The 19,019-nt window shown below is 34.3% G+C and overlaps 1 protein-coding gene across 2 annotated transcripts in view; it reads right to left on the bottom strand.

The window, feature by feature from the left end:
- The window catches only part of Psmd14 (proteasome 26S subunit, non-ATPase 14), a 104,975-nt gene that overhangs the window by 42,409 nt on the left and 43,547 nt on the right, over positions 1-19,019 (bottom strand). For both annotated transcript variants that reach the window (XM_046462276.2, XM_046462275.2), the window contains one exon: positions 224-295. In XM_046462276.2, coding sequence (XP_046318232.1) covers positions 224-295 — 72 coding nt within the window. The remainder of the gene's footprint in view (positions 1-223; positions 296-19,019) is intronic.

The following is a 19,019-nucleotide window of genomic DNA, read 5'->3' as shown; positions in this document are numbered from 1 at the left end:
GAAGATATGTGGACACAAAATGTATTCAAGACTTTTGGTCTCTTTTTTTTTTTGTTTTTAAAAATAATCTAATTTTTCTTCAGTGGAATTAAAAGTCTATTTTATAGATGTGCCTAAAATAATACGCAAGTCTGAGGGGATAAAGATGGCAAATATACCAAAGTAGAAGATAGAGTAAAAGCAACAGAGGTTTTTAATGCAAATAACTCCATTCATAACTTACTTTTAACAGAGCCAGGGAAGAGATATAGACTTGTTCTGCTGTGTCCACTGCAGGAGCATCTGTAGGAGGCCCCTAGAAACAAGTACATCAAGTATTACACACAGAGTATAGGAGTGGAAATTAAGTTACATGTCATATAAATTTGATTGTTTTAAAAGAAAAACATGTCAAACATCTTTTCATTCAGTTCCAATGCAAATACTCATGTTTATAACAAATTCAAATCTTAAGAAAATACAAAAGTTAGCACTTAGAAAAGTTTCCAATGGCCTTAAAGCTCCTATCTTTCAGCAATGCTAACCTATTCATGGTACAAAATAACATTTCCTATTGAAACATGAATATAAAATGCTGTTAGACTAGCATGATTAACTGAAAGAGAAACAACAAATCCTCTGAGCTTCTTGATTTTTAGCTAAAGATAGCACACAGATTAGGGATACAGAATTGTTTTGCTGATTCACAGATATAGTGGGAGGGAAAGGGAAAGACTTCTAATCCCTAGGTGAAATAGCTGTGAACAACATACTCTGCACTTCACCTAATGAAGCTGCTCCCCCCTCCTCCCACAACAACAAATTTAACACAGTTGTCTCAGGCATGAACAAACTGGTTAAGTTATGAAAATATCTCCAAAATCCTGACTACTACTTTTAAAACAAATATTATTAATCTTATTACAGACTATGGAAGATACCAAGTTTCTCTGGAAAAATCTTATTCATGAAAAGAAACAAATTTCTTTTTACTCTAACTTTCAGGAACACAAAGCAACTTATAGTCCTTACCTTCAAGATGCCTACTATCTTACAATCTTATGTGATTCTTCCCCCAATTAATAGACACTTTAAAAACTTCTTGCTTTTTCAGTGTTGGGTAGGCTAGGAAATTATCCTGAGATGTGATTTGTAACTGCCAGGTCCTGCTTTACTTAAAAGTTCTCACCCTGACAACAACTTTACTACAAATTACAAAATAAACATGTAGCTATTCAAGTTGTAACTCAATGATCTCTCTTTTACTTACTGAAATTCAACAATTGCTTTACTCTTTACAGTCCACACTTGCAGCTCTATATGTGTTTCTTCTATTTATATGCTAAATTCTGTGATTTGTTTTGTTTAAAAGCTCATAATAATTACTCAAACCATTAAGTATAAAAGGTTATAAAGTAAGTTTTCTCTAAGTACAAGAATGTCCAGTAAAGTGGTAAAAAGAAAAAAGAAAAAAAAAAAAGTCAAGCCCCACAAATTTGTATTTTGATAATAAATGCCAGACAATAAAGTTTTAAAATGACCAAACTTTTCATTTATCATCGAATGCAGCTTTTTATGGGGGAGGGGGGTGCATGGGATTTAACCCAGAGGTGATTTATCACTAAGCAATTGCTGAGGCTTTCCTCGAACATGATCCTCTGGCTTCAGCCTCCCAAATTGCTGGGATTACAATGTGCACTACCATGCCTGGTTCTACTGCAGCTTTACTGCTTATCTTTTAAACAGATAAGAATCTGTTTTAGGATGAAAACTTGGTGGCAAGCTGAGGTTCTAGAAGGTCAAAACATTGGCTGAAGTAATAATTTCAGTGATATAATCTTATTCATTTAAATAAGACAGGAAAAATTAAGAAAAATTTGAGAACAGAAGCAAGATAGATGTAATGAGAGGTTTGGGAAAATAATACTATAAGGTTAGGATGATGAACACTATATTCATAACATTATTTCCTGATCTGGAGCAAATTTTAAAATTTCATGTGGAAGGCCAGGTGCAGCAGTGCACATCTGTAATCCCAGTAGCACAGGAGGCTTAGGCAGGAGGACTGCAAGTTCAAAGACAGCCTCAGCAACTTGGTGAGGCCCTAAGCAACTTAGTGAGACCCCGTCTCAAAATTGAAAAATAAAGAAGTCTAGGAATGTGGCTCAGTGGTTAAGTGCTCCTAGGTTCATTCCTGGTATTCTGCTCCCTCCCCCACCAAAGAAAGCATATGGAAAACAAAGTTATACTGGTGTCTTGACTATAGATATTAATAGTCTTTTCTCAATTTGTCAGAAAATATTTAGGAAAAAGAGAGGATTAAAACATCACATCATCACCAAAATGTGTTACTGACAGAATCCAGAAACTATTACTGCCAAAAATGAAGGAAGAAAACTTGTTTTGTACATTCTAAATAATCAGTTCCTAGCAAAGTGCCTGGCACATAGTAAAAACTCAGTAAGTATTTGTTGGGAGGGAGAGAGGGAAGGAGGGAGGGAATCAATTAAGATAGCATAAGCCAATGGAACAGAAAAGAAAAATTGCTACCAGTTATTTGTGAGAAAGGAAGCAAGCCACATGCAAGTAAGTTATCTTAGCACCTCTCTCACAATATATTTTCTTCTAGTTCAGAATCTTACTAACAGAGAGCCATGTACCAAGTGAAAACCATGCAATTGTTTCTTTTAATATATGCTGTTTTTGAGACAGCAGTCAGTGGTATTTTCTGTTGCCCCTCTCACATTCTCAACCTTCTTACTGTTTTATTCTGCTTCTTGATCTAGCAGGCAGACTACATTTCCCAGACAAGCCTAGCAAGAAGTAAAGAAGGGTGTGCAGCAGCGAAATGCACTGAGAGGTAGTGTGTGTCTATGGGACAGATAATAAGGATCTTGATAGCAGTGAATATATGAGGCTATTGTTATTTACATGTTTACCTGTTTGGGATAGCACAGAGATCATGTAGGAAAAAAAATTATATGGTTTTTTTGAAAACCATATTCTGGAAACTGAGCTCAGAAAGGTATGCGAGAACTTGTACAAATACATATCAAGGGTGACCTAAAAGCCGTGAAGGTGAAGGAAAAAAAAAATGTGTAGCTACAATTATGTCCATTATTTGTGACAAACCCAACTGGAGAATGCCATTCTGACTATTCAAAGAGACACCCCAAAATAGGAAACACCAATGAAATTTTGGAAAACTGCTTAGTGTACATAGAATATAAGAAAGAAGGTCTCTCTTCTCTTTCTTCCATACTGGTGATTGAACCCAGGACCTCACGCAGGTCAAGCATGCCCCCTACCACTGAGCTACATCCCCAGCCCTTTAAAATACATTTCTTTGAGACAGGATCTAAGTTGCCCAGGCTGGTCTCAAACTTGTGATTCTCTGCCTCAGCCTTCCAAGCAGCTGGGATTACAGGAATGCATCACCTTGCCCAGCTAAGGTTTCATTTTTATGAAATATAAAGTTAGAGGATAGAAAAGATAAAAAATAATTAAAGATTAAGATTATACTGGGAGAGGGCTGGGGATGTGGCTCAAGCGGTAGCGCGCTCGCCTGGCATGCTTGCGGCCCGGGTTCGATCCTCAGCACCACATACAAACAAAGATGTTGTGTCCGCCGAAAACTAGAAAATAAATATTAAAAAATTCTCTCTCTCTCTCTTTAAAAAAAAAAAAAGATTATACTGGGAGAAACAAGGGTAAAATAACATGACAAGTTTAATTCAGAGATATAGAATAAAAAATTCTCTTTTACAAAGAGAGGGGACAACAGAGCTATAAGTGTTGATTTGACTATTCTAGGAACATGGATTTAAAAGTCTTTTAAACAACTTTAACATAACCACTATAAAAATTAACACACTAGAAAAAGAAAGAATAAAAGGAAGGAAGGAAGAAGGGAGGGAGGGAAGGAGGGAGGGAAACACAACCCTGCCCAGTCAAACAACGGTAGGAAGGCAAGACAGGAGAAAAATGATAAGATCAAATATACTGGTTATGAAAAACATATAAATGGATTAAAGTCCCGTGTTAAAAGATAAAAGCATCCCAAAATGAATTTAAAATGGAAATTTGTGTATTTGTGAGCAAGATTTGTCAACGAGATATAGGATGAATATCTCTTCTCTAAAATGCTTGGGATTGGGCTGGGGATGTGGCTCAAGCGGTAGCACGCTCGCCTGGCATGCGTGCGGCCCGGGTTCGATCCTCAGCACCACATACAAAGATGTTGTGTCCGCCAAGAACTAAAAAAAAATAAATATTAAAATTCTCTCTCTCTCTCTCTCTCTCTTTAAAAAAAAAATAAAATGCTTGGGATCAGAAGTGTTTCAGATTTTAGTGTTTTTCAAAATTTGGGATATTTGCATAGACTTTACCAGTTAAACATGCCTATTTTAAAGATCTAAAATGTGTAAAGTTCCAAAATCTGAAACTTTTTGAACACTCGAACATTCTGGATTTGAATCCAAGCATTTTGGATTTTGATTAGGGATGTTCACCCTATGTGTGTATTTCTTGTGTAAAAGAAACAACAATGGCCACTATGGTTCACTCCTCTTACATTTCTTCAGTGATGTATTACACCAATATTTCCCAGTATTAAATCATCTTTATATTTCAGGGATTAAATTATTCAAATTTTATGTAATAGCCTTTACTTATGGTTTTCATTTTTCTGTTCAAAAGGGAGACTGGTCTGGCCATTTTTCTGCTAAATTTATCTGTCTCTTTAATATTCAAAACAGTTCACTATTAAAACATTTGGGTTGGGGATGTGGCTCAGTGGTAGAGTGTTTGCCTAGTATGAATAAGGCCCTGAGTTAAATCCCTAGCACCACCAAAAAGAAAAACCCCCAAACAAAAAACTTTTGGCTTTGAGGCTGCTTTTGGAGCTAATTACTATAACTTTTTCAGTGACATTGATAAATTCAGTTTATCTCTATCAAAATGGAATGAACTACTATACAGCTGCAGAAATTTCCATTTCATTCAGATTTCAAAGCTATCACCATAAAATTGAACATATTTTATTCTCATTTTTTATTGTTTAATACTGAAAACATTTAAAACTAAATTTGTTTCTTTCTATCATTTTACTACAAACCCACATGCATTAAAGAGTTACATTTTTTAAAAAATCAAGTCATAACAAAAACTATGCTAAATATACAAGAAAATGTCTATTTGATCTCAGGGTAAAGAAACACAAACCCAGTGTTCAAACAAATGACAGAATGTACATTTGACAACAATCTAAAATTTCTTAACACAGAATGAAAAAGCATAGTAAAACAAATACCCTCTAAAAAAATAGCTATACCATTTATTATAAATCAATAAATTATATATTAAAAATATATTTTTTATATTTTATATTATATAGTATATTAAAAAATACTAAAACCTTAATGGGAAACATGGACAAAGAATATAAAGGGACTAATTATATAAGAAATACATGATAAAATAAATACAAAAAAATGGGGCTGGGGTTGTGGCTCAGTGGTAGAGCGCTCGCCTTGCACCCAGGAGGCCCTGGGTTCCGATCCTCAGCACCACATAAAAATAAATAAGTGAAATAAAGGTATTGTGTCCAATTATAACTAAAAAATTAATATTAAAATAAATAAATAAATAAATACAGAAAAATGTTCAACCTCCCTAGCTGACCTTCTTTAAAGAAATACCAATCAACACATTAAAACATTGTGTTTTCTTCCTACCAAACAAACTTTACCATACCCTATTCTGGGGAGGGTATAATAAAAGAGACACTGTTTGTAGGAATGTGAATTGGCAACTGAACAAATGTAAACAAAAGCCTTACAACTATACAAACTTTGTGACCTACTTTTTCACTCTTAGAAATTATTTGAGTAAATCAGCAGAGATGTTTGCAGTAACCAAACTGTTCATGATACTTTTTTTAAATAATAAAATAAAATATTTTTTTAAATAATAAAAATAAACCAATGAACTTAACCTATAATTAAAGAGTATTGTCAAAAATCCCTTCCCTCCAAAGGCCCTAATGATCTGATAGACATTATAAACTTAAGTTAACCAAGTACCCTAATCTGCTGCTATATTTTAACATACAGTCTTGAAAGAATTGTTTGCTAAACTAAAAAGAAAGAGGCAAGGTTGTAGGAAAAAAGAAACCCTGCATAATGTTGGGAATAAGTTGGTACAGCCAATATTAAAAAGAGTATGTAAGTACTTCAAACGAACAAAAGGAAGGGAAGGGGGGCAGAAATAGGAAAGACAGTAGAATAAATCTAACATAATTTTCCTGTGCACACATATGAAAATACCTAAGTTAATCCCACCATCATGTCTACCCACAAGAATGGGATTCTAATTAGAATAAGATATATACCATGCTTGTGTAATTGTATTGAAATGGATTTCCTGTCATATAGAACTAAGAAGAATCAATAAAATAAAATAAAGTAAAATAAGAAACTATCACATAACCTAGCAATTCCTCTTCTGGATATTATAGCTAGAAGAAATGAAATCAGCACCATGAAAAGTTATCTGCACTCCCATGTTCACTGCAGCACTATTCACAATACCAAGATATGGAAACAACACACGTGTCTGCTGACAGATCAGTGAATAAACAAAGTGTGGTATTTATGCACACTGGAGTATTAATCATAAAAAGAAAGAAATATTATCATTTGAAACAACATGTATAAAATTTGAGGACATTACACTATGTGAAATAAGTAATAGAGAGAAAGACATGATCTCACTTATAAGTGGACTCCAAAATAATGAACTCATAAAAACAGAGCTGAATGGTGGTTACTAGAGGTGGGAGGTGAGGAAAAAGGAAGATCTTCAAGTACAAACTTTCAGTTATGAGTAAGTTCAGGTGAGATGACACATGCAAATTAATCTGATTGTGGTAACCATTTCACAAATATATGTATGTGTGAACTCATCACACTGTATCCTCTAAGATCATACAAATTTGTTTGTTAATTATACATCAATAAAGCTGGGTGAACAAAAAAGAAAGGTAAGAAAAAGGAGTGTGGCTACCAAATACATTCACACTGAGGCAGATTTCCAGGAGTGATGGGGTGTGAGCGCACCAGGGATTGAACCCAGGGGAACTTAAAAAAAAAAACAAAAAACACTACATCCACAGCCCCTTTTATTTTTTATTTTGAGAGAGGGTCTCACTAAGTTGCTGAGGCTGGCTTTGAACTTGTGATCTTCCTGCCTCAATCTCTCCAGCTACTGGGATTACAGGCTTGTGCCACTGCATCTAGCTTCTACCCTTTCTCAGTGGCTTAAGAAGGGGAGGAATTAACCCATAAAACAACCAGTTAGGCTTTAAATGATTACTAGTGCAAAGTATTTTAGTGACCCAGGAGGCAGCCTTTGTAGATCAGTTCTGGACTCTAAGTAAAGGATTCCACTTTCCCAGAGTCCTTCACTTTCAGAGTTACCCCAAACAGGAACATGACTTAAAAGTCATGATATCTAAGAAATGTTCAAAAGAACTTGATGAAGTTTGGAAAAGACCCAAGGTACAGAACAGCTCTCTTTAATTACCTGAAAAGTTATCAGAAGATGTTTAAACCAATAGTTCTCAAGATACAGTCCCTGAACCAGTCCTATCAGTATCACCTGGGAACTTGTTAACAATCAGAAATTGTGAGTCACAGTCCACAGATAACAGGGTTTTAAAGAAGCTCACCTACTACTGAGTCTGATGCTTGAAGTTTGAGAAGCACTGAGTTAGACTATATAGTATGTGGAACTATGGACTAATGGAAAGAAGCAGCAGGACAGTAGACTAGGAAACATCTTACATTGATCCAAGTTATCCAAAGAAAACTTAAAAGTTAATGAGTTTTCTGTAGTGGATGTTAATAAACACAGTTGTTTAGATTAGTAAAAATGTCATTCAAAGGATTCAAACATTTTTTGACTGATTAAATCAGATTATATTTTTTCAGGTTCTCTCCTACCTTCCTATCAACTATCCTATTGTCTCCGAAGGAAGACATCTCAAATTCCATGTCTTCAAAACATCAAGCTCACCATGTTTCTCCACAAACTAACATGCTCAGTTTATTCTAATTAATATCTCAACTCTCTCAATCTAAGATACCTAAGCAAAATTTCTGTGGTCTCTTCTTCAGTTCGTACTTTTAATATATTGCCAAGTTTTATCAATTCTTTACTATTCTGCAGTGGCAAAGAGTTTTTAAAATACTCATTTTTAAGAAAGGAGTTGCAAGAAAACACTACATAAGGAGTTCACTCCTAGTCAAGGAAGTTTGGAGTATACTGTGTATTCATCCACCTGATTCTCAAATATATGTTGTATGCTAGGATAATAAAGGATATAAGTAAAATCCTGGGCTAGGAAAAAAAAAATCTGTTTATCTTTGTTTAACCTAAAGTTTTCTAAATTGGTACATGGGTCACATAGTACTATCAAAAAACCTGGAGTTTCTGTTTCAGGCTCTGAAAAAATATATCATTTTTTTTCAAATGTGTGAAGAGGCTACAAATAACAGTTAAGTAATTGCTTTAGCTGTGTGGTTAAACGAAGGCTTCAAGAAGCTTGTGAGGAAGTCAAAATACACATCGGCATAGATTCAGGGCAAAAAAGTATCACAACCAGGACTAAAATATAATTTCTGATTTCTAACAACATCATACCATCCCACTTCAGATGCCCAAATCTACTTTTATTTTGAGAGCTTAGTTCCTTTCCATTGTTTATAATTTTAGAATCCTCCACCACCTGTAACCATTTCCTATTAAGGAAAATGGGAAGAAAACCTGGAATGTCCTTCCTATTCAAAAGCAGTTAACATGCCCACTGAGAAAAGGGAACACATACATAGGGATCCCCCTATGTTTTCTAAAATCTAGAGGGCACAGTGGGCTACCAGAACAAAATACAGTTCTTGGTGTACTTATAACACGGAATATATGCTAACATGAAAGCAACAACAATAAAATCTTTTTATTAAAATCTACCATAGGAAATTTAAGTCACATAAAACATTAGTAATTTTTAAAAAAAATCTCAGCATATAAATGATAGATTAAAAAAGCCAGAATAGTTTTCAAAACTATCCAAGATTTAAATCATGGTTATAAAGTCATAGTTATAAAACCATCATCACTTAAAATTATTTGAGAATTGATTAATCCTATTCTAAAGAACTGACTAATTAAGATACTAATTCATGATAGAAGCAGAGGTCTCAAAAATGAAAGTTTTTTTTTCCAAGATACTTCATGTACTAAATGGCTATCCCCTAGGCAAAGAAAAAATACTGAGGTAGAGATCTATTTCAAAAATTAAATAACTTTAAAAAATATATGGGTCACAGGATTCAGTGAGGACCGTAGGAGTGGTCAGGATGATGAGGTGATAATGGCCACAGAAAGTATATTGGGATTAGCAACCCAGAGGAACAGACACAGATAATGGTTTTAGCCCTCACCTATAGAAAGTTCCTAAAACCCTTTAACTTTTCTTGCTCTAATGCTTCATATTTCCAGTCCTACGACTTTACTGAGAAACCAAAGATTCCACAAGTAGGAAATGACACAACTGTTTTCTCAAATTAACTATTGTTAGGCTATGTTTATATTCAACTAAAATAAACATGTGATCACAAATAAGGGCAAGTTATAATATCCCCCATTATAGGATTTTTTAAAAATCCTAAACAAATGAAGAGAATGTAAACCACTTTCATCATCTTTCATTTAAGAACTTACTATGTTTAAGAAACTAAACTAAATGCTGAATAAATTGAGGGCAAAAAAAGAAAAAAACCTGTATTGTTACAAATCAAATGAAAAATCTAGCTCCCAAACACTGTTTGAATTTTTAAAACTGGCTAAGGCTATTAATATAAAATATAGTAATGGAAAAAGTCTTCTTTCTGGTGCTTCATCAACAGCATAGCTATAAAATTATCAGCTTCTATAGTGTGTGAACTATTCAAGTTAACTCTGCTGACCTTGTAACAACTATTTCACCACCACAATAAACAAGAATCAGAAAGGCACATTTTGGAGATTGAACATGATATAAGTGAAATGTCAATGTCCTTTAGTAATAATTATTACAGTAACTAAAGGCAGTATTAAGTTAAGCGGTACTTAACTAAAATAAATAAATATAAACTGAACTAGTCTATATTTTATACAATGCCACTATGAAATAAAAACACATATCACCAAGGACAGGCAAGTAAAATAAGAAGCACCTGACTGTTCTCCAGCTTTATAGTCTACTGTTAAGAGACTATTGAGATATGACTTACAGTTATAGATTGCTGTAAAAACTATGAAACTGCGGTGTGCAGTGGTGCATGTCTATGATCTCAGAGGCTAAGAAAGCTGAGAATCATGAGAATCACAAGTTCAAAGCCAGCCTCAGCAATTTAGCAAGGCCCTAAGCAACTTAGAAAGACCCTGTCTCAAAAATAAAAACATAAAAAGGGCTAGGGATGTGGCTCAGTATATAAGCATCCCTGAGTTCAATCCCTGGTACTAAAACAAAAACAAACAAAACAAAACTATGATACTAAAATGCACATAGCCCTCACAAAAACCAGAAACTTAAAAAATTACTTTTGCTGTACACATCCTTAACACTCAATTCCCAAAGGCAACTCTGAAATAATGGATTTTTTAAAATAAGTTTGTTTTGGGGTGGGGAAGAATTCATACTTTTAAAAGAAATGTGTACATCAGCTACCTACACAAATGAAAGGTGCGTAGCTAAGACACAAGCACAAGCTGTGTGACCAGTCTTTATTCACACAAGGAAATCAAACTAACCAGTCACAAGAAACCTACTATGGACCGCACAAAGGTATGAAACTTACCTATGTACAATGAGTTTTTAACTGCTACATTGCATAAAACAGAAATTATCATCCAGGTCCAAGAATTTAAATGTTGTTAAATTAAATGAGACAATTTTGTTGTTTTTCTTTCCCCACTTAGAAGGTTAAAATCTGATCCAGCATAAAAAGCTGTGATTTTTACTTGGGCAGCCCTTGTAGAGTAAGTGCTAAAAAAAAAAAAAAAAAAAAAAGCCAACCAGAAAGCATTTGCCATTACAACAGCATAAAAACTAACGCTTTGAGGTGTTACCTACTCAGGCCTTTTAACAAATTTGTTAGCACTATTAGTTATATTACTCCACCTTTCTCTTAGTGTGAACTGGTATCAATTATTTAGACAATTTTATTATGTTATTAAAATACCTGATGATTAAACACGAACCTAAGTGTCACTTAAGATAAATGTAAAGTATCATCACTGGATTGCAACACTCCCAAAATACTAAAAATATAGTTATCTCAGGAAATGACAATGAATATTTCAAAATTTGTAAATAAAGTTGTTCTAGTATTAAAATATTACATAGGATTTAATTTTATCATGGCTGTTGAAAAGTGCCTATTTGGTTTTGCACCTTAGAATTATTTTTAAGTCTATTAAAATGTGTTTTTAACAAAGAGAAAACAACATAAAACCTAAATATATAATATTTTGAACAGTTGGCAGAAAAAAAATTATGGTATCCAGTATAATCTCTAATAACATCTATCATAAAATTAAAATATTTAAATGAAATACCACCTTCAGTTTAAAACCCCTCAAAAACAAAGACTGAACACAAAATAAGTGAATCCAAACATACAAATAACTACTACTGTACTGTTTATTTCCTACCCAGCAAGGTAAGAAACAACCTTTTAATACTTTAATTTTGTGAGTATTAAACAACTAGTGTGAAAAACAAGCTGCATGTAAACTATTTCTACTGCCTGAGCTTCAATGACTAGCTGAGGCAACCTGTTATAGGAGGTGTTAATTGGCAATAGGAGTACAAGTCAGAAGCATGTTCCCCATCGTCCTAACCCAGCAAGGCTAGGTCATTAAAGTGGAAATGAATTCTTTCATGTTGACTTAACCCTTTCGGTGCATGATTTCAGCTGTTTTCTCTCAATTAATTAAAAAAAAAAAAAAAAACTTGTTACTTTTTAGAATTAAAAAAAAAAAAAATGCCCCCTCTTCCCCAAAAGTCCTTTGGCTGACAGTTCCAATGACTTATTTAGAAGAAAGAACACAGCAAGTTAATTGCAATGTAATACTGCAACTCTCTCTTCCGAAAACATAAAAACTAATTGTATTTGCTTCTTTTAACACTGTAAAGAAGATCTAAAGTATAGTGTTTAGAAATAGCTCAGAATCCTTTAGTCATATAGAATTGTGATTTACATTTATGTGTGAGGATCCAACAACTGCACCTATAATCATCTTAACACTGGGATTTAGTACTAGTAATATATTCCCATATCATCCCTATAAGAATTCCCAATATAAAAATGTTTTGAAATGTATGAGTTAATACACCTTTCTAATTATGTTTCATTATTCTGATAAGGTACATAGTCACAGCATATCCTAATGACTGGTTGCCAAAAAAGCCAAAATTCCTTTTATGGCATGATCTCAGGTTTCCAGATGGCACATTAATTCTTAAAAGAAAAAAAAAAAAGACAAAAAGAAGGAAAGAAAATAAGAAGGGAAATGTCAAAATAATGATGCATTGCTTTTCAAATGCCACATTTATCAATACTAATATCCCATGTATTTTAATCATTACAAGAATTTAAAATAAAACTCAATTATATAAACAATATTCTAAACATTACAATTAAAATTAATACATATGCTGCATCTTTCATCTGAATAATCTTGAAAAGTATTGACTTTAATAAAAATCCACAACATCAGAGTTAAGAACTAAAAATGTGAAAACCTATTACACCTAAAACTATACTTGTGATAAGCAATCAATAATTATCAACATGATAGTAGAGACATAATTTCACCCATTGTTGAAATTTAACTGGGCTCCTGAGTAACTATGACCAACAATATGCTTATTTATTAGAAACTTGATCAGTAAGGGACAAAATAATAATGGGAATTATACTGTATTACGACACTATACTGTCACTGTTCTTTACCTATGTCACCCACCTCCTTTCAAGTCCTCCAATTATTTGACAAACTCAGTTGCTGCCTTTCTGAGAACTTTCCCTAGTCAGATTGAACTCCTCTAATACAGCAAACCTAAATGGCTGCCCTAGAGCCAATGGTTTTTGAGAATATAAAAATTTCAGTGGGACACAGGCAGTGGGGTGGTGAGATGATGTAATAGAAAGGATAAGGGGGGAAATGATACCATTACCTGGTTATAAGGAGACCTAATAAAAATAACATAAGGGTTGGTGGCCTAGTGCACCACGCCCAACTGTGACATTCTTTCCCTTTAAGACCACCCTTAATACTTACTTTGAAACAATTTTCACCTACTTAAAAATGTGTGTATATGTGTGTGGGGAGGGGGGTGCAGAGAGAGAGAGAGAGAAATATGCCATGAGGACCAATCACTCTAAACATCTATGAAATCTCTCACCAGAACAGTGATTCCATTCTGAGTGACTATCACTCTCCTCCACTATGACAGCAAAGGAGAAAGTGTAATATTTGACTACTTTTGTTTTAAAGGATTTTTTACAGAAAATCTGTTGAAACCTCAGAAAATAGAAGATAACTATAAACATTTAGCAGTGGCAAAAACATACTATCTTTTATAACTGAAATAGGGGACCACAATCTAGCAGAAACTTGAATGTACTACAATAGAATATTAAGGTATCAAAATCGTTCCCTAATAGACATTACAACTAGCTCCAGTTCTTTAGTCACAAATGTTTCTCCCCCACTTTAAAACTACTGTTCAAATATAGTACTATTTATTTAAGTATTTCAATTATAAAACATGTAAAATATATTTTTCCACAAATGAACTGGGTTATTTTGGGAAGCATCCATAATTCATAATTCATTATTAATTAGCTCATCTTCTAAATTATTCTGTACAAAGCCGTGAATCGAATGCTACACTCACTGATACATACATACAGAGACAGTATGCAAAATTTATTTATTCATTCAACAATCACAGACTTAAAAGCCCAGTGCTGGCAATGTATCTCAGTGGGAGAGTGCTTGCCTCCCATGCACAAGCCCCTGAGTTCGATCCCCAATACTGCAAACAAAAACACACACAAACAAAAAACACCCCATATGCCATGTATTGGCTATATAAAGAATAGAAGGGATAAGGGGGGAAATGATACCATAAAGGCAGGCAGTTTTCTGCCCTTAAAAGTTTAACATTATAGAAGGTAGGCAAGAAACAGGAAAACTATAACTGCAACACATTAGATAAAGTACAAAAATAGAGGCATATATAAAGCACAGAATTCACTACAGTCTATTTAATATAATCTCTCTTTGTGCTAAGAATTGAAGAATATGCAGGTCTTTTCCAAGCAAAAGTCAGGGGAGAGCTCTGCCTTGGTTCTCATGGCATAGGTTGATTATTATTTGCTTAAGAATAAGCAAATAACAATCAACCTATACATTATCATTCAGAGATTTCCAGGCGATAAAGCAAAAAAAATCAATAAATTTCCACGGGTGCTCTTTTGAAGATGTGACTTAAAAAAAAAAAAAAGGTCACCTTTAAAAGTATAATTTTTAATCAAAAGTTCAAAGCCAGCCTCAGCAACTTAACAAGGCCCTAAGCAATTCAACGAGACTCTGTCTCGGGATATGGTTAGTGGTTGAGTGCCCCTGAGTTCAATCCTTGGACCAAACAAGAAAAAAGTAGACCTCTAGAGTGCTTGCCTTGTACGTATGAGGCACTGCATTCGATTCCCAGCACCACATATAAATAAGCAAATAAAATAAAGGTCCATCAACAACTAAAAAAATATTTTAAAAAAAGATAGTAAGGGTAAGTAGACCTTACCTAGACTTTTACATTTATAAAAAACATCCAGCACTTAAGAATATAAATCAGGGGCTGGAATTGTGGCTCAGCGGTGGAGTGCTCGCCTAGCAGGGACGGGACCCAGGTTCGATCCTTAGCATCACATACAAATAAAGGCATTGTGTTAATTAAAAAATATATATATATATATATAAATCAAACATTCTGGAGTTCTCTGACATGCCTGAAAGAAATAGAGACACAAGATAATACTTGAGGGATAAGATGGTATGTCTTTCTACACAAAATGTCAGTCTGTAACATAATGCAATAACATTATTGTGACATTATATTATAACCTTGAATTAGGATCATATAGTTCCCAGAACAAAATATTCTTTCAATAAATAATATTGATAAAAAGCTGATTATCAGACATGGGCACCACTGGAAGAGTGGACAGAGTTCTAGGCTAGGATTAGTTGGATCAATGATCAAAGGAGCTGAAGGTTAAATGGATGCCACTGTGATCAGCTGTTAGATCCACAAAGCAGTCATAAAAGCCAGGCCCTAGAGGTGCTAATATGAATACTAATAATCTTGCCTGTTTGTGTTAATCTTGCTGTATATTTTCCAAATATGTTATATTTATATTTTGCTTTATTTTTCAAATGTTATTTATATCTCATTTAATGAAAGAAGAGGAAGATAAAGTAACAATAGATAAAAAGAGAACATTATACAGATAAGGAGAATTCTAAGTATTGGGTCAATGTGGACATGGGTATCAGAAAAAAAAATTAAGAAGATGGCAAATATTTGTAAGACACTATGATATGTACTAGGTACATGATGAACCAATCAGATGTAGTACCAGTCCTTAAATGTAGTACAGGAGACAGACAAAACACAGTAAATGGAAAAATAAATATAAAACTTGGGTTTAGTACCAACAGGAACAAAAATAAGCCTCATGGATTTAATAAAAGTAAGGTACAACTTTGCAAATGGTCACTCCAGAAAACAAATAAGTAAGGAATAGCTAAAATGGTGGTTCTTGACCCTGTATATACCTCAGAATTGAATGGAAAACTTCAAAAATTCTTATATCTGGGCCCACTCAGATTTAACTGCTCTAGAATGAGGCTCAGGCTTTTTTTTTTTTTTTTTTTTTAAGTTCCCCAAGTGATTCTAAGGTAGACTTATATTTTTTGTGAGGTTAATGAAATAACTGGAATGAGTTCACCAAACTAAGCTGGCTTGAAATTTCAGAGGTCCGTAGCCAACTGTCAAACACATCAAATTCTAAATTACTACAGAGTTTTATTTTAAGCTCAGTGAGATGGAGAAGTTTACAAAATGTAATAGAAATATAAAGTAGGGATAGATTAGTCAAATCTGAAGACATATGGTAATGCCTGTGTGTGTGTGCTTGTGTTACTAGAGATTAAACTTAGAGGTGTTCTACCTCTGAGCTACATCCCCAGCTCTCTGTATTTTTTACTTTGGAACAGGGTTTCACTAGGTTACCCCAAAGTGGCCTCAAACTTAGAATCAATCCCCTTGCCTCAGTCTCCCAAGTAACCGGGATTGCAGATACGCCCCACTATGTTGGGCCATATGATAATTCTTGCTATCTACAAATTACTTCTGGTCCTTCTCTCAGGCACATAATAGGACTGCATTTCCCTGACCTCTTACAGCCAGGTGTGAATATGTGACTCGCTTTAGCCAATGAAATAGAAGATTTCACTCTGTCATTTCCAGTGAAAGCTGTCCAAGAGACATTGTTGAGTGATAGTGTTCTGTTAGCTTAAGTCCTAGAGTTACCATAGAACAAAGCACCCAAGCTGATCCATGATACTCATGTAGCATGAGTAAAGGAAAACTTTGTATTTTTAAGCCACTGAAATTTTCAGGGTTGTTCCTAAAACATCACTGAGCCCTATAGTAAAGGAAGGAGAAAAGAAGCATTTAAGGAGTCTGGAAGGAAAGTTAGTGGTACAATTATTAAACAAACAATAGGGGCAAAGGGCATTTATCTAAAATATACAAAATCCTGCAATGGATGAGCGGAATGGCACTGCATGGGACACATCAGGAAATACAAATACAGTAGTATAATACAGCTAGTTTGGGATTAAAGAGGTTGGAGCAGGAGATAAAACTGGAGAGAAATCATGAAGGATTTCTCTAAAATCTAAACAGAAAATCAACTCACAAGAAGGCCAAAGGGGCCATTCTGTGAAGACACACTAATCCTTGACTTTCTTTCTGCTCTAGTGTAACCAGATAATGATAAGACTGTTCTCACCTTCGAGATGGCACTCTTCCACACATCATTTTAGAAAACTCCCAAATGATTCTGATCACACAGTTTTTATCATGGGGCTCTCCTTCCCCCATTCCTTTGAGAATCACTATACTTTGACCTGAAGACTGTAATTTTTATTTAACAGGAAAGCTTACTGAGGACTTATTATGGTTGTTTAAATAAATGAGTAAAATAATAAATACCAGTTCCAGGGGTGGTGGTGCATACCTATAATTCCAGCAGCTCAGGAGGCTGAGGCAAGAGGATTTTGAGTTCAAAGCCAACTTCAGCAACTTAGTGAGGCTCTAAGCAACTCAGCTAGACTGCCCCTGCCCCCAAATTTAAAAATGAACTGGGGATGTGAATCAGTGGTTAAGTGCCCTGAATTCAATCCCTGGTTTGAAAAAAATTCAGTACTACATTTTGGAAAGGACTCCAGCATTCTGATGGTAGAAAGATTTATTAAGGGAGACTGGAAACAGGTGGGTACAGATGAGATTATGTAAAGGCTAAATTAAGAAGAGGCAAAGAGAAGAGAAGTAGCACACTTAAGACAGTTTTAGGAAGCAAATGCTTCCTAAAATATTTGGGGGCTAATTAGGTGAGGGATAAGTATAATATGGTTGCAGATTTTGCCTTGTCCGGCTACGTAAATCCTGATACCATTAAACAAGACAGACATTTCCTGTCAGGCCATATCCAAAATTTCCAGAATCTGATTATTTCTTTACAACACCTGCAATACAACACTCTGGTGATTAATTATAAACATTTATGTGAATATGAAATCCATTTATATCTCATTTTAAGTAATTTTGTTGTTACTTCTATTGGAAGTTATGAGATTTCACTTCCTATTACCTTGATTAATCAAGACCCGACATTACTAAGTTCAAAGATAAATTAACATAGCTGTTAACATTACCTAGTCTGCAAATGGCTGGTTAGGCCCTCCTAAAGAGGATTCCCCTCTCCCTCCAAAACAGGATAACAGTAATTTACTAAAAATTAAACACTGTAAACATCTAGTCTTACTGGGACTAGTTTATTTCCTTCTTGGTATAAATTACTGAAGTTTTATCACTAGATAAAAATACATGATACTGAGTTAAATTTGTATTTAAGATAAATCAACATTTTTAATAAGTACATTTCATGCAACATTTGAAATAGATCTGTATTAAAAATTATTTGTTGTTTATTTGAAATCTGTTATGGTTTAGGTATGAGGTGTCCCCCAAAAGCTCATGTGTAAGACAATGCAAGAAAGTATGTAGGTGAAATGACTGGGTTATAGGCTTTAAAAAAATCAGTCTATTAATCCACTATAATGGATTAAATGGATGGTAAATGTAGGCAAGTAGGGAGTAAATGGAGGAAGTAGGTCACTAGTGGCTTGTCTTTGGGGTTTATATTTTGTCCCTGGACAGCAGAACTCTGTGCTTCTTAACTGCCGTGTCCTGAGCTGCTTTCTTCCACCATGTCTTTCTGCCTCATCTTAGGCCCAGAGCTGTGGAGTTGGCCATTTATAGAGTTGGCCATAAAGTATGGGCCAAATAAACTTTTCTTCCTCTAATTGTTCTTGTCAGGTCTTTTGGTCATAGTGACAAAACAAAACAAAACAAAAAATGGATTAAAACAAAACTCAAATTTACCTAGGCATCTAGTATTTTTATTTGCTAAATCTAGCATTCTTGTCTACAAATAACTACAAGTCCTTTCTGTCCTAAGACCCTTTTCACAATTTAATTGTTCTGAGCAGCTTAAGCCAGAGGCAACTTAGTATTACCATATATACCAACACCTTTCTCAAATCTCTTACCACCTCCTTGTCTTTAAAGAAACAATACC

Source organism: Marmota monax, unplaced genomic scaffold (genome assembly GCF_021218885.2).
Source record: "Marmota monax isolate L192 unplaced genomic scaffold, Marmota_monax_Labrador192_F-V1.1 WCK01_AAM20220418_F8-fsc00129, whole genome shotgun sequence".
Taxonomy (NCBI): Eukaryota; Metazoa; Chordata; class Mammalia; order Rodentia; family Sciuridae; genus Marmota; species Marmota monax.
The sequence above is the reverse complement of the archived record's forward strand: the minus strand, read 5'-3'. Positions and strand labels throughout refer to the sequence as shown.